Below are 22,896 nucleotides of genomic sequence, written 5' to 3'. Positions count from 1 at the left end.
AATAAAGAGGAATCAGCCAACAAATTAGCTATAGAATTTGAAAAGTATATTATACAATTTACATTGACAAAAGAATCGAGTCCAAAACGAAAAAAAATCAATGTATTTATTAAATTACTTTTATCAAAATGATAATATTTTCGCATTTGAAAAAAGAACATTTTTATTTTCAAAGAGTTATCTTTTTGTTTGATGCGTTTTAACTTATAATTTTGACATTTGATTGTAGAGGTTCCGTTGTGAATTTTTCTCGGAGTTCGGTAATTTTGTTATTTTAACGTTTGATCGGTTCAGATTTGTTTAACAACACGACAAAAGTTACCAGTCATATGATACTATGTTTGGGTCATGATAGACACTATGTAAGTCCAGAAAACACACAAGGTTTAGTCCATAAAAGATGCTTAATTTGGTTCAGTTAAAAACTGTGAGTTGTGCAGAAAAGACAGTATGTGTGTTCCAAAGAAGAATCAATGTTTGGCCCACAAAAAATATTGTTTGGTCCAGAAGAAACAATATTTTACGTCCAGTAGAAGACAATATTTTCGATGCAGAAAATAAAATGAGTTTGGTCTATGAACGAAACTGTGCTTTCTAAAAGAAATACGCTATATTTGGTTCAGGAAAGATAACGTTTGGTTCAGGAATATGAGCTTAAAGTAGCGTGTAGAAAAAAATCAGTGAAATAATAATTGTTTGAAAGGGGTAAAAACTGTCATATTCATAACATGAAATTTTCCATATTTCCATTATTCATTACCATCTTATTGTATAATAAAACACCAAAAAAATAGCATGCGCATTCATAAAGAAAACCCTAATCATCATTCTGAAAAAATAATAAAAGAATGCAGACGAATATTGTGTTTAAAAAAGACGAAAATACGGAAAGATATTAAATCACCATGGTTTTTCAATTTCTATTTTGTTCATAACAAATTTGATTACAATAATCAATTTCAATGCTCACCTAGTTGTCCTCTAATGCTGTTTTCTTGCGTTAAGTATTTTTTAATCAATAAATCCCTGTACTGCTGTGGGATTTTGTAGAAATAAACCTGCAATTTGATTGCTGCGATTTATGTTCTGATTGTATTCGTATAGTTTGAGTGGTAAGGTATCTAATGCAGACCACAATATGCCTACTGAATAACTTAGTACTTGACATGCAAACTACATTGACATTATTATTAACATAAAGTGTTAGCGACCTATAAAGGTATATATGGGGTCAATAAATTTCAAATAGGTTGAGAGACTCCATATATATAATATTAGGTCACTGGCACACTATGGAACTAATATTACCTTACCATCTATACCTTTGTCGTTGGTTAATAGCGACCGCGTGGAGACCATGTATATTTCATCTTGGGTTAGTAGGCAGGCTTTATTTAAAAACACGATTAGTAGTGGTGTTACGTCTCTTTATGAAGAAAACAAAACAAGGTTTGGGGGGTCTGAAACGTTCGACAAGCAACAGACGGAGAAATATACCATGAACGATTGAAATGAATGCAGGAATCACTTTAAAAGCTTACACATTTGTTGCCATTTGAATTTGTATAGATTAATGGAAATAGTTTCTTTCTTATTTTGCAGACTTGATCATGTTGATAGGCCACTACTGTAAATGTCACATGTTAAAATAGTCGGTAAGATAAATTCGTTATATTTTTTACATATTATTATATTAAAATTGGATTATAAGGACTATGTCAACCAAATATATTATATTTAGATATTGAATTTAAAACTGTGAAAAATGAAAAATATTAGACTATAGTGCAACTCAAATTTTTTTATTATTAGTTCTATCATGGTACAAGGGAGAAAATTCCAATTCCAATAGACGTAAAACACTAGTGTACTGAAATTAATTCGAACAATATTAGCCAATCAAATTGAGAGGAATTACTCAGGATAATATCAATTACACAGTGTGCTAGTTATCTCATACGATATATATTGGGTCAGTAAATTACATATGGGGAGAACGCAAACGTGTAATATTAGTTGCATAGCACCCTATGTAACGAATTTATCTTACCGACTATCTTAACGTGTGAAATTTAGACAAGTGACCTATCAAAATGAACAAGTCTTCAATACCAACTCCTTCCATTTATCTTACAAAACAGATGCAAACAATAACAACTTGTAAGGTTTAAATGTGTTTTATGAATTTATTCAGTTCCATCTTAATCGTCAATTTCTTCGTCTGTTGAAACCTAAGGCTTTAAGATTTTTTCTCAGTACTGTATTATTTTCATAAAGGGACGTAACAACAATACTAACCGTATATGAAATAAGCTCCGCCTCCCTTCTTACCTAATATGGATTATAAAGGGACGTAACACCACTACTAACCGTGTATGAAATAAGCCCCGCCTCCCTACTAACCTAATATCAAATATACACGGTTTGCACGCGGACGCTTTTAACCAATCATATTCCGAGAAATGTATAGGAGGTAAGATCAGACATTATACATTATATACAACCATATTTTCATCAGTTTGTTTTTCAACTCTGTTCAGCTCTTTTTGTGAGTTTCTTGTGTGTTTCGAAAAATCTTGGCTTTGTTGTTCATAGAGTCAATCATGACCATATCATCATCTAAGTTCCTTTGTGTTTTGATTGTTTTTTTATATTTTTGTTTATTTGTTTAGGAGGGATACTTATTTCTGCCTCTTTTTTGTGCAAATTGTAAATTTCCGTCTAATTTGTAGACGAAACGTGCGTATAGATTACAACATATTGATTTTGTTATCTAGGATACGTTTATCGTACAAATGTTAAAACAATAAGTATCGTAGTTATGCTCTTATACATTGTATCATTTAAATGAAGTATATGAAGATATATTAAGATCCATTTTGTTACATCTTGTGATCAATCTTATTTGGCAATCGCCAATGGTAGTCAGCAGGGTTAAAGAACATCGTTGTTCGACCTGTTAGTCAAATGCGTTTTGTTTAAATATACTTTTTCACTTTTTTGGTCTTTTGGAAAATGTTGTTTGTACTGTATTTAGACCCTTCTACAACGAAATTTGTTTAGCATGCACACGTATAAAAATTGAGGTTTTTATCCAACGCAATCATAGATTTGTAGTTTTCAATTTAGACTTGTTTATATTTTTTTCGTTTGGGCTTGTATCTAACTTTCCCTCCGGTTTATATGATCCGTTTATCCTATATTGACTCTCTTAATTCAAACTATGTTTAATTGAGGGTAAATTATATGGCCTTCCAAATACCTTTTCGATCCCTAACATCACCGAAGAGACATTTATTGCCGAAATCCGGATCTGGTGTTCAAAAAAAAGTATTGACACCTTATGTTTGTGGCATAACATCTTTGCCACAAGTTTATTGTTTTCTGTTTAGTATTAAATTTATATTAATATCCATTTTGTTACATCTTGTGATCAATTTTATTTGGCAGTCGCCAATGGCAGTCAACAGGATTAAAGAACATCAGTTGTCCAACCTGTTAGTCAAATGCGTTTTATTTAAATATACTTTTTCACTTTTTTGGTCTTTTGGAAAATGTTGTTTGTGCTGTATTTAGACCCTTTTACAACGAAATTTGTTTTACATGCACACGTATAAAAATTGCGGTTTTTATCCAACGCAATCATAGGTTTGAAAGAAGCTTTCAATTTAGACTTGTTAATCTAAAATGTTAAATCTGCAAGTTTGCTGAAGCAATTTTTTTCATCACTTGGCGTGATTCGGCTAGAAGCTACAGTACGAGAATTGCGTAGCGACTAGGCATATAGACGAAGGGAAGAACGATAACATATTAGTTTAATTGATAGAACCAAATAACGGTAAACGCCCCCTAGTACCTATAAGTCTTCCAATGTCGTCATTGTGAAAACAAGAGAGTACAATACAAGTTAGTCTGAATATTGTTTATTCATATTTACTTATTGAAGTGTGTTTATTCTATTAATAAATTCTGTACAAGTTTAAATGTTCATTAACATTATTCAACATTTACACTTTAAGATATTAGATGCATGCTAAGACTGCCAGCGACAATGTAAACATTTTTTCTTTACTCTTGTCACTTAGTCAACGAGTGTTTTTTAATAATTTTTATCCCGTCTAAAATTAAACGAATTTTCGATTTTTTTTGCATACGCAATATCATTTATTGTTTGAACAGTAACGTTTGATACTACTCAAAGTTGCTTAGGGTATTGAAAATTTAGTTAATTAAGTTTCTTGTTAAATATTTGTTCTGTGTATATGCTTTCCCATTCTATTGTAACTTTAAAAAAAAACAACCTTGTCCCAGTGATAGAACAATTCTTTTAAAAAAAAGTGGCCTCATTTTGGATCTGGAATGCGCGAGCAAATGTCAGTTTATTCTATGACTCCAAGGACTTAGGGATATAACAGAACAACAACGACGGATGCAGCAAGTGAAGACTTATTCATTGTTAAGTCTGTAATCTAATTCTGTGGTTTATTGCTATGATTCATGTATCTTGTTTAGCTAGTTGCCTCTTGTTTAGGTGTTTCTCATGATTCAGTAAACTGTGACCTTTTAAGAACTCCTTTTTTTAAGAGGTGTTCTTGGTGATTCTTTTATACCCTGTATTTGTAGCTCTCTTGTTTAGGTGTCCTCTAGTATTCTTTTATACCCTGTATTTGTAGCTCTCTTGTTTAGGTGTTCTCTGGTGTTCTTTATACCCTGTATTTGTAACTTATTTCTTAACATACTCCTGGGGTGTTGACAAACTGACATTTAACATGACCTTCAGACATAGACATCCCTTTAAGATTGAAACAGAGAATCTAGTAAACCGAACATTATATCAATGAGTTTGCTGCTGACAACAAGATTATTTAATTTCTATTTTTTATTAATAAAACATATAAATAATTTGGCCCTTGGGAGTCAAGTACTCAGCAAAGGGAAATTTAGCTCCAGGCCCTGTCGACGACACTTGGTATAGATGGACCAAGCCCCATGGACATGGACACTCCGTCAACCAACCGGAACCAGATGAGTTCCTATAAGGGTATGAAGCGTTGCTCCATCTCATAGCAGGTGGCTACGATAAAGGGGGTTAGATTGACGGTGGAGAGAGAAATAAATGTAGATGTATTACATTTAATGACTTGGGGGAAATGAGAAATTAGACCAGTGGTCAATTTCGAAAGGGTCCAAAAAGTCAGGTGTGAAACAGCTGAGTGACCCCCAAGATAAGAAATGGGGAAAAATGGGTAATGGAATGGATTAAACTTCAACTACACACTGTGGAATTCTATGAAACACAATTTAAGCTGTACATAGTTTAATGATATTATATACACACAACTAACTAGTAGTAGACGGTCAAATTTTATGAACCATTTCTGACTCACAAAAATGGTCCAAAGTTTTGTTATACCATATAGAGCATTCTAAGTGTATTTCCAATATAAAAAAAACCCAGTAGTACCAATATCTTTGTATAAATAAAGGCAACAGTAGTATACCCTGTTCGAAACTCATAAATCGATAGAGAAAAATAACAAATCCGGGTTACAAGCTAAAACTGAGGGAAACGCATCAAATATAAGTAATGAATAAATAACAACGACACAATAGAAACACAACATTAAAATGTAACACACACAGAAACGAACTATAATATAACAATGGCCATTTTCATGACTTGGTACAGGACATTTTAAGAAAAAAATGATGTTATTTTCAGGGTTAAATATACACAAAACCATTTACTAGTAGATCTTAGCTCCCGAACACCAGTATGTACTTGTCCAAAATCAGATATCCTGTCATTGAATGTTTATGTCTCATCGAGCTTTCTTTTAATAATAGTGTTGAATTAACAATCTGCATGTTTTTTCTTACAATTAAGCGCTTGACCTATGATTTTTGAAATCTGTATAACGACCTCTAGATGTTTTTTGTTGTTTATTTGATGTTGCTGGCTGAAATGCAATATAACAAATTGATGTATATCCAACATCTCCTTTTTATTCAAAAATAATTATAACATGTATAACAACGAAAATCAGTTCTTAGTAAAAAATAATAGTGTTTTTATTTGTTATCTCGTCCATATTTACTTACTGAAATTGTCAAATTACCTGTAATATTTTATAGAGTATTTATGTCGTTTGACTTCATACAGGCACTTCTTATGAAGATAGATAAGAAGTTAGCAATATCCTTTAACTCTACTTTCCCCTATATAGATGATGTTCTTTCACTAAATAATTCAAAATTTGGTGACATTGAACTAGAAATAAAGGATACAACAGATACAGTTAAGTCGGCCTCATATCTTGACTTACATCTAGAAATTGACAATGAGGGTCGATTGAAAAAGAAATGATTTCAGCTTTCCAATTGTGAATTTTCCATTCTTAGTAGCAACATTCCAGCAGCACCTGCATACGGGGTATATATCTCCCAATTGATACGATATTCCCGTGTTTGCATTTCCTATCATGATTTTCTTGATATAGGGTTATTGCTCACAAGGAAGCTATTAAACCAAGAGTTCCAAACGTCATTACGAGTTGGTTGACCGTTATGGAATAACCGTTTCCCAAATGATATCGGATATGTTCCTTACGTCGTAACTACAATCCCCTTCCCTTTCATGAATGTGACCTACCGAATTAGACTATTTACCGGATTAGTTATCTCATAAACAACACGACGGGTGACACATGTGAAGCAGGATCTGCTTACCCTTCCGGAACACCTGAGATCACCCCTAGTTTATTGTAAGGTTCGTGTTGTTTATTCTTTAGTTTTCTATGTTGTGTCATGTGTACTATTGTTTGTCTATTTGTCCTTTCCATTTTTAGCCATGGCGTTGTCAGTTTATTTTCGATTTATGAGTTTGACTGTCCCTCTGGTATCTTTCGTCCCTCTTTTACTAGGAATAATAAAATTTACTAATCGAAGAAAAAATCATTAAAGCTGAAAATGTTTAAATCTATTTCATTTTACCTTATTTTGATAGAATAAGCAACATATATATCTTCGTTTTGATCACTGTTCCTGGCAGGATTAACAATTGATAGTTAAACTACGAAATATAGGGATGGCACAAATAATATGTTTTCTGAGTTTTTGTTTGATTATACTGAATATGTTTAAAACAGAATAATGATGTATGATCAAGTTAACTTTGTGATCTACCATTATAACTACTAGCTGACACTAGAAGTTTGCAAAAATAAGAAACAATTATAATAAACAGTACATCAAATTTAAATGCTTGTTCTGCAGTGTTCAGGCTTTATTGAAAAAAGTTTTATATCTCTAATTAAATGACGTAGGCTTGACTCTTAGATTGAACTGAACTGGACTGGACTGGATTATGAATGTTCAGTGCATGTTGCAACTGTAGAAATCATTCTTTTCTGTTCATATCTGAGGATGTGTTGCATTTTGCTTTATTGCTTTCGAGGCCCTTTATTGGGTAGGTATCCTTCCCTTGTTCATACTAAGTTTGGATTATTTTGGTTCAGGGGTTTTAACTATAAATGAAGGTCTCTGATAACAGGAATGCAAATGTTATGTTATAAATGGTTGACATCAATATTATCCACGCCGGTATGTAAATGATAATGTTAAAATCAGAACTGTCAATACATGTTCAATGGTCAAACTATAAAAAAAACCCTGTGTAAGCATCTGAGCTAGGACAGAACTGTCCATATCCGTTCTATAATACAATGTCAGGATTTAGTCTAGGCGAGAACTGTTCATATCTGTTCTATGGTAAAACTGTCAGGATCTGAACTAGAATATAGAATTGTTCAAAACTGTTAAGAGAACTGATATAGAAAAGTTGTTATAAGAACTTATATATATGATGCCAACTGTATAAAATATAGAGGTGTTTCGAGACTAAACAAATTAAGAAACCCCAACATTTAATTCTTTTAGATTCACTCGATTAGATTTTGTTAACCAATTATTAATGTTCAAGACATGTATCGTTGGTCTATACAATTGTCTTCTATTTACCGACTTATCTGGTTCATCTATTGTCTTCTTTTGTTTAATTTCTGATTTGTCATGCTCTTATAAAAAAACAGAATCCCACGAAACCTCAAAACCATATTTTGACATGAGATGAAAGATATGTTGTTAAAAGATTAAAAGCAGTTTGGGTAAGTACTTCCTGGACTACTAATTCTTTGTTTAGTAAGCTACCATCAAATCGATAAATGCAGAATTTTTCAATAAAATTGCAGTTATAAGCTTATCATCACCATACTTGAATACAAATTGTGTTTTTTTCAAATGTATTTCTAATAATTTTGTATGCATTTTCTGTGAAGGATACACGAATCCAAGGTTAATTGTGTTCTCGACATATATAGTGAATTTCCACCCAGTTGCCTTGATTCCTAAACCGATCTTAAACAAACGACGAACGATTTGCGTTTTATATTCATACGTTCACAATTTCGTAATACTTTGTTTCCTAATTTTTTGAATTAGAATATACATATTTAAGGAACGATTTGCTATTTGGGCATTTTGATTAGAAATTGGATATACATAAAGAATGGTTTCCATAAAAACTCTGCGGAACGGATACGACTTACCAGTTAAAGGACTTGATAATGGATTTTTCTATCCTATTCACATCGTAGCCCTCACAATGATCACAGTGAGTTTTGCATGTGCCCTGACAATCTTAATCATTTCGTTTAGGAGAAGAGCAGCATTCTTTGGGAGACCCAAGACGGAACGTTTCGTAGTATATCTTGCGATATGTGATGGGGCTTTTAACATATTTCATTCTATGGATCATCTCCATTACCTGACGACAAAGTCACATCCCCGTCCACCAGCATTGTGCTCGTTCTACTCTTTTATGATGTTTATATTTGTTATGTCTCAGATGATGTGCGTAAATGCAATAGCCATCAATGCTTTTTATATGATGTACTTTGGAAAGTCGCTTTATTTCGGGAAGAATGATTACCGTTTGTTGTGTTGCATATTTGGACTTCCGATCTGCCTTTTAACTATATCTGCTATTTTGAATAAACTTGGCCCAAATGGATATTTGTAAGTATATAAAAATATCTACTCTGTATAACTCTAAAGTTCGACGTGGACGTTTCGTTGCAATGGTCAAACTAAAGTTCGACGATATGGTCTAAAGTGCGATGGTTTAATACGATAATGTACGATGTTTAAAAATGTGCATTATCAGGTTGACACGCGACCGTTTCAACAAAACAAAAAAGAACAGGGAGTTGCTCTCGTTTGTCCCGGAAAGGATTATACTTTATGTAATTACTAAAAAGACAACAAACCAATCAAGCATAATCAAGAATATTCAAATGGATAACTATGTTGTCATTAAGAGTCGGATATTAATGTTGATAGCTATACTGTTGAAACCGTCAATAATACAAAACAATCGCAGGTCACACTATTAGACATAGGCGACTACTGTCGCACTTAAGTTGCATCATCGTACTTAAGAGTATCGTCAAATCTAAGCGCCCTTAATACACGTGTATGGAAATTGTTTTAAATGCACTTGAATTATATTTGACAGGAGAGGTTTTCCGTACAGTTTTCTTTTTTTTTTAAGTTAAAGTTCATTGACAGTTGATAAACCATTGATATTTTTCTAGTCAGATGGTTATACGCACATAAAAACTACAATTAAACACACAAAGCAAATAAAGATCGTGTACATGTATCAAAATAAAAATATACGAGAAGCAATACTATACATATATCTGTAAGACTTTCATATCTTAAAACCGCTTTATAAATATTTTGATATGAGCGTCACTGATGAGTCTTATATAGACGAAACGCGCGTCTGGCGTACTAAATTATAATCCTGGTACTTTGGATAACTATTTACACCACTGGGCCGATGCCACTGCTGGTGAACGTTTCGGGCCCGCGGGTTTCACTAGCCCAGTAGTCAACACTTCGGTGTTGACCTGAATATCAATAATGTGGTCATTTTTATAAATTTCCTGTTTACCAAACTTTGAATTTTTCGAAAAACTAAGTATTTTCTTATCCCAGTCATATGTTGATTACCTAAGCCGTATTTGGCACAACTTTTTGGAATTTTGGATCCTCAATGCTCTTCAACTTTGTACTTGTTTGGCTTTATAAATATTTTGATATGAGCGTCACTGATGAGTCTTATGTAGACGAAACGCGCGTCTGGCGTACTAAATTATAATCCTGGTACTTTTGATAAAAGAGGGACGAAAGATACCAAAGGGACAGTCAAACTCATAAATCTAAAACAAACTGACAACGCCATGGTTAAAAATGAAAAAGACAAACAAACAACAGCACACACGACACAACATAGAAACTAAAGAATAAACAACACGAACCCCACCAAAAAACTAGGTGTGATCTCAGGTGCTCCGGAAGGGTAAGCAGATCCTGCTCCACATGCGGCACCCGTCGTGTTCTTATGTGATAACAAATCCGGTAAATAGTCTAATTCGGTAGGTCACATTCATGAAAGGGAAGGGGATTGTAGTTACGACGTAAGGAACATATCCGATATCATTTGTGAATCGGTTATTCCATAACGGTAAACCAACTCGTGATGGCGTCTGTAAAATTTACGAAGGGATGATTTCAACTTCACCATTTGGAACTCTTGGTTTAATAGCTTCCTTGTGAGCAGCAACCCTCTATCAAGAAAATTATGATAGGAAATGCAAGCACGGGAATATCGTATCAATTGGGAGATATATACCCTGTATGCAGGTGCTGCTGGAATGTTGCTACTTAGAAATGGAAGGTTCACAATTGGAAAGCTGAAATCATCTCTTTTGTCGTAAAGTTTTGTTTTCAACCGACCCTCATTGTCAATTTCTAGATGTAAGTCAAGATATGAGGCCGACTTAACTGCATCTGTAGTATCCTTTATCTCTAGCTCGATTGAATAGATGCATTCGACATAGTCACCAAATTTTGAATTATTTAGTGAAAGAACATCATCTATATAGCGAAAAGAAGAGTTAAAGGATATTGCTAACTTCTTATCTTTCTTCATAAGAAGTTCCTGCATGAAGTCAGCCTCATAATAATAAAGAAACAAGTCGGCAAGTAGAGGGGCACAGTTTGTTCCCATTGGAATACCGACGGTCTGTTGAAAAACACGTCCACCGAACGTAACAAATATGTTGTCAATCAAGAAATCAAGCATCTTGATAATATCAGTTTCAGAGAATTGTTTGTTCGAATCAGAGTGATCCTTTACAAAGTAGGATTTATCCCTCTCTAAGACAACACACTTGTATCTACGTTGGCAATTCATTTTTACGAAGCAAAGCAATATCAACTCTTTCAATTTGTCTTTTAGTTTTGAATGTGGAATACTAGTGTACAGAGTAGAAAAGTCAAATGTTTTAATACTGTTACAAGATGAAAGAGAGTTAGATTGTATGTACTCTAAAATATCTTTGGAATTTTTAAGTATATACATCTGATTCACGCCCCCTCTAGAATATGCAGTTTCACAATAACTTTGAAGCCCGTCTTTGATTGCTGATAAAATAGATGTTAATAATTTAGAAAGAGGTTTCGTGGAGCACTTGGAAGATCCAGCAATATACCGTTGTTTGTAAGGACACTTATGTAGTTTAGGTATCTAATACAGTGATGGCAGATCTAGTTCTTCATCTTTGGTTGAAATTCCAATGGAACACAAAACAGACCTATGATTATCCAGGATTTCCTCTTTGGTAAGTGTCGTGAGGGTATTTCCAACTATTTACTTACTTTGGCACTAGAAAACTGTATCAAAAATAGGAATTTTATAGATATATTTCTTCAGAGGGTCTCTAATGTATCTACATCAGGGAATGACGTTGTATATCGAATATATAGCGACAGGAGATTCACAAGATATAAGATTCTTAAACTATTTTTAAATAGAGCGCGATAAAAAAAAACAATAAGTATGTTTTGACGTTGACAAATTCCATGACGTATAAGGTGTTCATCAATAATAATAATTTGAAAACGTTATCGTATATCTGATATATGTAAGGTGTTACCAAACACCTTGACTAAAATTAATTTGGCTCGTTTAGTTTTGACAAAAATTTTGATAATTTGAAAATATTTACTTTGATCATTAACAAAAATAAAAAAAAATAAAAAGCTTGAACAAAACACTTAATCAGAAAAAAATTTGGATATATAGAAGTTTGACAAACACTTATTTTGATCATTGAGAAGCTTAACATTTCCTATATCAATATGTGAGAGAAAATTCTAAAATATATAAATACTGATATTCAACAGATAATTATAGGGCTTTATGAACATCTGAAGGATGTCCGTTGTTGGATTTTCGATTAAAAGGTCAAAAAGGGACATAATCCGATTGTCTTTTTCTATAGTTTTCCCGGCAAACGAAATGTAATAACATCATTCAAATTGTACTCGGATATTTTATGGTGATCCTGTAAAGAAAAAACCAAAACGAGTTGAAATCTGGTTTTATCAGTTAAAAATGCAATACGATAAAGTCAATACTTTTAAATTTATGAAAATAGTCGAAAATAAACAACCAATGTGAAAATCGAAACTAAACTAAATGAGAACGAAATCAATACAATAGTCAATAACACAACTAGAACTATGAGATACCAGCTCCGCGTTGATTCGATTATCTCTCTTTTAAGATGTTGGATCATGTTGGACCGAGATTATAGTCCTACTTATAGTTCTATATAACTTTGAAAAAATCTGAATATCCATCTATCCAATAAGAGTGAGTTGTGCTTACCAGATGATATTATCCCATATTACAATGTGAAAGTATGTGGAATTTCGATTCCATCGGTTATATTACTTTATGCGCATCCGTATAGGTAGGACTCTGCTTTTTAGAATGTTTCAATAATATCCAAATAGCCATTTAAGGTTCATCATAACAAACGGACAAATGTGGCTGTATTTACATGCCAAAAGCTACTCTGTGTACAGATTTACATGTGCAGTTGGAAAAGTTTTAATGCCTGGCATCCACTAGATATATAAAAGTTAAATGCATTTTGTGTTTCAGAAAGATTAAATCTCTTTTCGATTTTGATGGGCATTGTTTTCCCTTCATGCATAAGGTGTGAAAATTAACTAAGTTTGGTACAACTTTGAGATGCTCCCTCAGGTAAAAACTGATTTGTATTGTATTGATGGTCCTTAATTAACACGGACAATAGGTATCCTCACAATTATAGGTGAGTTAAAGAGTTTATCTGAGTGGACAGTATCAAAGTAATTCAGGTGTTTGTTTATTTTTACACCTCCTGCAGAAAGGGAAAAAAAATGCCCATCAGAAACGATTTTTTCTTTTATCTTTCTTAAACAGAAAATGCATTAAACTTTTATATATCTAGTGGATGCTAGGCCTTAAAACTTTCCAAACAGCACAGGTAAGTCTGTACACAGAGTAGTTTTTGAGGTGAAAATACGGCCATATTTGTCCATTTGTTATGATGAACCTTAGTAGGGAGAAATGCGCTTTCACAGCTTATGGACAGAGAGACTTATTTTTTAATACCTTCCGTCACTCCTAAATAACATTTTTACAGATATAATTTTTATATAAGGGTCATTGAATTTCATAACTGATTTAAGTGGTTTCTAGCCTGTTTCTAAAATGTCATTTGTCGCGTATACCGTTAATGGTGATCAGGAATTTGGCTCCATTTGGTCAAGGGAACGTCACCATCTAAAACTGGATAATTAACGATAGGAAATGAAAAATCATCTCTTTGATCATAAATTTTGGTATTGAGTTTCCCGTTAATGATATAAAAATCAAGATCGAGGAAAGGGCCGTGTTAATTTATAGTATAAGCTTTGTTTAAACAGGGTAAATTTCTCTAGTATACATACTGAAGTAGTCATTATTGAGAGCCGCTATATCTAAAAGTATTGTTATTTTTTTGTATCAGATGTTGTTTCGATTGGTCTTTACTGATTTTAGTCATAAATTGTAACTCATAATAATTCAGAAACAGGTCTGTAAAAAGATTGTTTATACTACTTTCAGTTGTGCTATGGACGGTGTAACTGGAGGCGCGATATTACTCATGTTTACTACAGCACCATCAATTTTGATTCTTGTGGTTAACTGTATTTTGTATGCATTGATATGGCAAAAACTACGAACTGAATCAAAGAGAATACAAGATTCAATTGGTAAAGAAGCGTCATCAGCTAAGGCATCACATCGAGCTGTGAGAACCATGATGTTATTCGTGGTGATGTTTGTCATACAATGGACAGCGCCGTCAGTGTTTGGAGTGTGGGAATATATTGATGATGCACCACCTTTCGTTGTCCTATTCACAGTACTGCTAGCCAACTCTGGAGGACTGCTAAATGGTTTTATCTTTATTTACATGTACAGAAAGAGGGTTAAAACGGAAAATGAGATTACCATGATTACGAAAGCCTAATAACCAAAAAGATTAGAATTAGTGTAGTAAAACGTGTTTATGATATAAAGGTGAATATAGTTCAAACTTTTGTACATTCGTTTGATGTGTTTTATCATTTGATTTTGCCATTTGATTAGGGATTTTTCGTTTTGAATTTTCTCGGAGTTCAGTATTTTTGTGATTTTATTTATCTTTTCATATTGTATAACACAATAATATTTGAGAAAATTAAATGTGAAATTTGATAACATTTGACGTTATACTGTTCTTTCATAACCAATTACTTGTTTTAGACAAATGATGTCTAAACAATTTTCAATATGGTTATCAACCGTAATAGAGATAACGTTTCCGATCGCCTCAACTTAAAATCACTTTACACTATATGGTACAAATTTAGAGACGAGGAAAGTTGAGAAGAATTAATTTTGTCCGTAATTTCACTCTTCTGGTTTTTTTTTCTTTTTATCATTTACCAACACTAAATATATTGTTTTCCATTATAACAAATACAGAATACGTTTGTGAAGAAACAATAAAAGAAAAGATGTAATTATATGTTGTATAAATGTAGTAAAATTGAACTATGTTGGTCGAGGCAGTGACTTGGAGTTAAAATTACTGATTGAGAAAAATGTATTTTGTATTGCCACAAATATTCTCTGGAATAGCCTACTAGTATATGTGTGATGTGGTAATTAACATTATAGTATTTGATGTATTGCAAATTTGTTGTGCTGTAATTTGTGAAATATAATAAAATACTAAATCAAAATCTAGTAAAATGGAGTCTGCAACACTATTATACATCTGCATTTACAAACAGTACAAAAATATCGTCGCTCACTTCAGGATCTAACCAGACCTGTAAATAGGCTAATTCGCAAGGGATATAGTTACGAACCTGTTGTCATTAAAGGCGGTATTTTTTGGAATTAATGTTGATTCACTCAAAGGAACTTTGCATCGGAGATAAACAATTATTTTAAAACCAGTTGTTGGCATGATACAGGTAATGTTCTTCTGATATATTTTATGAATGTATGATACTAAACCTCTTTAGTGAAGGACTGTGCTTGATTTTCATAAAATGATGACATAATCTTTCAATCAGTTAAATTAAGGTCTGGAGCTGACAAGTCAGTAACTTCTAGTAGTCCTTTGTTAATTTATGTTGACTTGTCATTTTGCTTAGTTTCTTCTGTTATCTATTACAACATCGGACTCGGTTTTCTTTTAAACTGAGTTGTAATGTGCGTATTGCATTGCTATGTGTTAGCTTATTCTATATTGGCTAGAGGTATATAGAGAGGGTTGAGATCTCACAAACATGTTAAGCACCATGCATTTATGCTCATGTCCCAATTCAGGAACCTCTAGCCTCTGTTAGTCTGTATTTTTATCGGCCAACTGAAGCCCGCCCCCGGTTCCTTGCAAATCGGAAAACACATCTACTTTAAATCCTTACGGAAGTAGTTTATTATAAAGTTTGGACCGTACAATTTTAAACATTTCCAGGTATATGAATAAAGGCGACAGTAGTTCATCGCTGTTCAAATCTCGTAAATCAAACATTAAGAGACAAATCAAATTTGGTTTTAAAGAAAACACCGTAAGTAACATGATGATCGGAGATTTGAAATCATATCCTGTCCCCATATAAAACACTCGTCAAGTTGCTCGCATAGGTACACATCCGGTAATAAGTCTAATTCGATTGATCACATTCGGGGAAACAGGGATTGTAGTTACGATGATTGGAACAGTGTCCTCATCTGTGAAACACATATTCCATAACGGTCCATCAACTTGTGATGGCGTCCATAGATGTCTTCAATTTCACCACTTTGAATTCTGATTTGATTGGCTCCTTAGGAATAGTGACCCTCCAGCAAAGAAATCATCAAAGGAAATACAAGCACTGGAGTAACGTTTCAACTGAAATATATCGTATGCAGGAGCTCCTAGAATGTTGCTACATACAAATGGAAAGTTCACAATTGGGAAGCTAAAACCTTCTCTTTGGTCGTAAAGTTTTGTTTTCAATCAAAATTTTAACTATATACAGATGCAACCCCATTTGGTGGCCTTCCGTTATTTTCTGATTTATGGTCGGGTTGTTAATTCCTTGACACATTCCACATTTTCATTAGATCTATTTTATTGACGGCAACTTTAAGTAAGTGTGAAAGAATTTCAACTTTACAGATGCTAAGAGAATAGCTTTGGTGAAGTAGACAAGCATAAAGCTTTTAAATTAATGTTCGAATGATACAAACACAAAATAGTTAGAACCATCTCATTATCTATAAGACCATCTTCGACACCTAAATTGGTGATCAAAACTTTTTAGATATATCCTTAGTTAAGCTATGTTTGAGGAACCTAAAATATAGGACTAATAAAGGTGGTTCTCAGACATATTTAATGAATTTTCGATAAACAGGCTTCAGATTAAAAACAATTAATTTCCAAAAGAATTTCTACAATCTTACTGTTTGCGTCAATAAACAAAATATTAACTTTTCACAGTTTCTGTTAAGAATCTATACAAACTGTTGTCATCAGATAAAGTTTTATGTAACAGCTGGTGATTTACACATAAAAAAAGGGTTTGATTGTGATATATTTAATGTTGACATGTGTTGTCATAACACGTGGTCTTTTGTTTACAAACATTTATGATATATGTTATGTTTTTATTTTTAACTACATTGTCAATAGGATCTTAAAAGTATGTCAACATTTGTCCTTAACAATAAGGGTCAAGTCTTAAAAAATTATATAACTGCGTCATAAGTTTCTATTTTTAAATAAGGTTGAAATCCTATTACAAAAAGGTATGCAGTATGAAACGTTCAGGCAAATATAGACTAGGTGTTATACGGATGGTGTTATACGGCAGATTTTTTCAAGCTAACCTATTTCTTCCTCTCTATTCTCATAATTCGTGAACTGGTACGAGACGATATTTTTTTATCGAAATAATATGTATACGTAGTATACTGTCTATACTGATTGAAGGTTATAGACGGCCGCGGGTTAACAGGATAGCTTATGAAAAAATGCTGTTTAAGGGCAAAAAACAACAACGAAGAATAAAAAGGGAGAGAAGAAGAAAGAATAGAGAATATAGAATATATGGGCACAATAAAAAAAAGTAAAGATCAAACTTTAATTGTGTAAAAATTGAATGAATAATCTACATCCTTCTTCTATATCATATCTATAATACTTTTTTTTTTAGCATGCACATGTTATTCTAGAAGTGAGTTAAACTTATTTATTAATGAAGTAGTCAAATTTAGAGTGTGTGCCAATGTAATAAACCAATTGCATTAAAAACAAACTATTATAGAAACATTGTATATGGCACTAACAGGTGCATGTATACAGCTTTTGAATTTCATATTTAGTGCACGTCATCGGGGAAAGGAAATCAGACAATCATATACAACGCAAAAATTAAAACAATGATTTTAGATTATTTATAAGATTTCTACAACACGTTTCGTACAGTTCATGACAACTAATAGCTTTATTAAATAATATTTGCATATATCGTGTTCAATGTTTATAAGCAGTGCATATTTGGCTGATTTTTCACCCTACTCTTTATTTTAAAAAAATTGTCTTTTGATAAGTGCATTTCTTGGTCCATTGACCGAAATTCAAAGAAGGTTAAGATCTTAAAATAGTATATGCTAGTATTTATAGCATGAGCCAGCTTCCTGATGCGAGTCAGGAACTTCGGCAGTTATGCATTTGACAATCGGAAAATTTGGTGTTGTCTGTTAAATCTATCCACATGTTTTTAGCCTGACTTATTGTATAAGCTAACACAACTGTCTATTGTTGGAGACTGTTGGTTTACATAATTACCTCTTTGTGGCATTTTTTTTATAATCTTTTTTAACAGACCGGGATTGGTCTGTAGCTAGATGAGGACATTTTGCAACAATACAATTCCGGATGTTCCATACATCAATTTTGACAAAATAAGTGTGGGTGGGATCACGGATCTCATATTACAAAGTAATTGATGTCTGAACATTATAGAAAACAAAGATAAACAAAGCACTGCATCGTGACAAAACATTTATACTGATCTGACGCACCATATTTTACTTTCAGAAATTGTTATTTTCTTCTTTCTTTTTTTTTAATAAACGTCGCTTACGTATTAATGTCGGATGGGAGATATTCTAGTATATAACTAACTGGCCATATTTCTATGCATAAAAAAATAAGATGTTGTATGATTGCCAATGAGGCAACTCTAAAATGACACAGACAATCAAATTAACGACTAAAGGGAGTTCGCTTTTCAGTTTCAAAATAATAAGCTTTTCAAAACACTAATTTTTATTGATAGGGGATTAATAAAGGAATCCAAAGAGCAAAAAAAAATATAGGTCGCCGTGCGAGATATTACCCATTGAAATTTTGGCGGGAAAATATTCTCTCTGGACTTTTCATAGCTTTTTCATTGACAAGTTGAAGTTCTCCAAAACTGTCAAAAAATAGTTAAAATTTTATAAGACTTTTACAGATGGCTTATCATTATACATGTAAAAGATTTACAAAAAGAAAAATGGGGGTCGCCGTGCAAATTTTTCAAGGCATTCAAATGGATAAAACCAGAGGATTCCGAAAATCTGACAAAAAATTCGAAATATGACAAGCCAGCTTCCTTAACATGCTTAATATTAATAACGTACAAAAAATTATCGTAAAACAAATATATAACGCACATCCATTCTTTAAAACATCAAAGTCGGATTTAATCCTGCCTTTTTATATAGAGCCTAAAAGAATTCGGTTTTAAGGCCGACATACCATACCCTCGGAAAAAGAAAAAAATAATAGTCAGCTGTTGTCTAGAGTTTTCAGAAACTGCGCACGCTTGAAGATATCAAAGTGAAATCTGACGGACATAGTAATTGAATAAATCGCTCAATGCAGAGTACAATTGTTGCGTAAGTGTATTTGATCAGCTGTATTTTCCAGTAAACTGTCTTAATTATTGCATGATAAAATATTAAGCCTTTATCGGTCAATGTATGTTTATCCCAGGTTAAAAGTTTAATTCTTGTTATATAAATGATATGATTAAAATGTTAGAACACACATTTATAAATATCATTGGAATAAAAGTAATCCGCTTATGGTAAATACAAAATGTTACATGCTAAATTGTATTACCTCATCCATTTTGATATTGAATACTAGTAGATGGAAAAAGTGGGTCAATTAAAGTTTAAGAAGTTTATCATGGAAGTAAAAAACAAAATTCTACATGTTCAACAAATACTAAGAATGTTTCTGTTGGACTTAATACAATGTCAACCTTATTTACTATATATATAATTATGCTCTTGTAATCTTCCTTCTAAACAACTTTTATTGGAAATTGGTTTGTCTTTTTTTTTAATAGCACATAAAACAAAATTAGGTCCTTTTACTAATTTGAAGCACTGATTGTTCCGTGTTTTCCCGACTTTATTGATAATTTCTTTCGCCTTGGTAAAACTTAAGCCTTTTAGAAATGAATCTCAGTGTTGAGCTATTTAATAAGCCTTTTCAGTCTTAAAAAAAAAAACCCTATCATATGTTTATCTGGTCCTAGAATTCGGTATTTGTTGTTTATCATACAAACTTCATGCGATATTTATAAGAAAGAGCAGATTTATCGGTCGACTTGGCTTCAGAATAATGTGTCTTATTAGAGTGCGATCTATCTTCCTACGGACAGTTGATTTTGTACCTAGTACGTTAGAATCCACGCCAACGATGGAAGTTTTTAACGACCTTGACTGGCTAAACAGCCATGCAGCGTGTTGGTATATTTTAGTATATATATATAGGGCATAGTGTAACATAAACATCAGGCCCGTAGCCAGGAATTTCCAAAGGGGGTTCTTTGGACTCATGAACTCGACTTTAACAATTTGAACAAAACGTTGACTTTAACAGTGCTTATTTGATCCCCCCCCGGCTACGGGTATGAACATGCATGAATTGTCTGCCGTCGGACGTTCAACATAAATCGATCATTATATCTGTTTCCAAATATTTCGTAAAAGGTCTTTATAATATTTTTGTTTACCATATTGCTTTATGGTGACACTGCTTTACTAATCTGTCATATATACTAAAATACTGCTATAATACCCATTAAATTGACGTACGGTAGATCGAATCTTATTGTTAGAAAACAAATTTGATATGTTATGCAAACATTTTAGCATTTCTCTATACAACAGAACATCAATACCTGCAGCAATTAACACACAGTTACATGACCTTTAAATCTGTAATATATTCAGCTGTTTATTTGTTTTTCCAACCAGTCAAGTGCCAATATTGTATAAGTGTGTTATGTTACATATATATATATATATATTTGACTTTGTATTCTGATGCGAATGTTAAATCGTTTTATACGACTCTGATGAATAATACGATAGAGGAAGATATCATCGGGTGTTATTGTCAATGATAGAACATTTTACCAGAGACCAAGTGGCATGAAAATTACTATTCATAGATCACCGTGCGGCCTTCAAAATCGAGCAAAACCCATAGCGTATAGTAAATTATAACATGTTTTGATGACTCTTTTGTAGAGGAAACGCGCGTCTGGCGTAAATATACAATTTCAATCCTGGTATCTATGATGAGTTTATCTATAATGCAACGAAATGTCAAATGTGAAACAATTCAAAGAGAAAACTACCATATTTATGTAAAAAACAATGAATTAATTTAAGAACAAATGGTATACAGCAACATACGAAAACAAATGATCTACAGGTTCCTAACTTGGGACAGATCTGAGAATACTCCCAGTTAAAGACAACTAGTTGAAAGCCAATCTTACAGTACAGGATATATATCATATTATATATATAGAATTAGATGATCTATATAAAATAATTATTTCTGCGACTGCATCTTTCGATCCTCTACGAAAGATAATTTAGCTAATCTGCAACTAATCCCATCTGCATGCCTAATACATCATTTACTACATGTACAAGGAAATGTTACACTATGCCACCGAAAGCTGATTTTTTTTTTAGGGGGGTCAATCTAGGTGGCAGAGTGGTCTACAGTGCTGGACACAATATACCATGAGTTCGAATGCAGGCGAGGGAAGAAAAATTTGCTTCCACGAAATTAAGATAGTAAAAAGATTTTTATTATACTTCGTGTCATTTCATATGCATGCATATCAACTCAAAGAATGATCGTTCGATCGTTCTTAATATCAAACGGTGTTTTAGTTGTTTCATTTATGGTTTTATTGAAAAACGAGGTTGGATGTCAAATATATAATCATATTGAAACTGATTTTGGCCTTGATTATGTGTTTATACTATTCAACAAACGAGGTCAGCAACTCAAACTTCTTATCAAAGATTTAACGGCCTTCATCATTATAGTATTCAGTCTGGAAATGTTAAGTTTTGCTAACGACATTCGACGTCGCAGAAAACAAACAAGGCGATACAAAAACGGTTTTTAAAACATGCCGACGATTATTTGAAACTAAAATCCAATCGTGTAATAATGATGAATAGTGTCTTTCTAAGTATAAATGAACAGGGTACAGACAACAATACCCCTGTATTTGTTCAATCATTGGATTAAAATTCAAAAGTTGATGAATTAGAATTTTAAGGAGATTCGATAATGTTCCTTGATTTAACATGCACAACAAACATATTATCACAATTGTAGATTTATGTTTGAATTAATTTTTATTTTAGATCTATGGTAACCTCTTACTCGTCTCATGAACAAAACGAAATTACTCAGGGGAGATCTATATACTGTATATAGTTAAGTAGATTGAATACCACTATTGTCTATAGAGGGTGCTGGTTTCCAATTAACTTGATGAGTGAAACAAATTACGGTAACTTTAAAAGTAACTATAGAAGCTTGTTACTGCAGTTTGTTTATGGCATGACATCAGCTTATTCTGTACAAGTTGACCTAGTATCTTTGATCGTGTTCAGTGAATGCATATGTATTTTTAATCAATTTAAAAAGGATGCGGTTTGTGAAAGGTTTTTATGAAATGCAAGCATGTTGTTAGAAAGCAATCGAAAAAGAAGAGATCTATTATATTGTAATCCTGTAGAATAATATATTGAAAATAAATAGGTTTAATTTAAAACGTACACATACATCTCGTGTTTCTTCATAAGACATTTAACTTATCACGAACGCTTTTATGCAACATTAAAACATCTAATATATATAATATACTGATAAGATATTCGTGCTTCTGTTGCCAGAATATTGTAGCATATTGGTCTGTCGTCTTTTGCATCTGCATGTAGATATAGATTTGTATCCTCATAATCTTGGTTTTAATTGTTGATAAATAATAGACACAAACGAAAAATTTTAAAAATCGTTT

The 22,896-nt window shown here is 32.6% G+C and overlaps 1 protein-coding gene across 1 annotated transcript; it reads left to right on the top strand.

Moving 5' to 3' along the window:
• Positions 1-11,667: 11,667 nt before the first annotated feature.
• LOC139526386 (uncharacterized) lies at positions 11,668-14,480 on the top strand. The gene is made up of 2 exons (XM_071321527.1): positions 11,668-11,750; positions 14,072-14,480. The coding sequence occupies exons 1-2, from the start codon at positions 11,668-11,670 to the stop codon at positions 14,478-14,480; spliced, it is 492 nt and encodes a 163-aa protein (XP_071177628.1).
• The last annotated feature ends 8,416 nt before the right edge of the window (positions 14,481-22,896 follow it).

This window comes from Mytilus edulis, chromosome 6 (assembly GCF_963676685.1).
Source record: "Mytilus edulis chromosome 6, xbMytEdul2.2, whole genome shotgun sequence".
In the NCBI taxonomy this organism is placed as follows: domain Eukaryota; kingdom Metazoa; phylum Mollusca; class Bivalvia; order Mytilida; family Mytilidae; genus Mytilus; species Mytilus edulis.
Note: the sequence above shows the minus strand (reverse complement) of the source record. Positions and strands in the feature narration are given on the sequence as shown.

What these genes read in the sequence shown, in the direction of transcription:
- LOC139526386 (XM_071321527.1), top strand. Translation starts at nt 11,668, where the DNA reads ATGGCAGATCTAGTTCTTCATCTTTGGTTGAAATTCCAATGGAACACA. An exon ending in TATCCAGGATTTCCTCTTTG is followed by an intron (nt 11,751 to 14,071) that starts GTAAGTGTCGTG and finishes TACTACTTTCAG; the next exon opens with TTGTGCTATGGACGGTGTAA.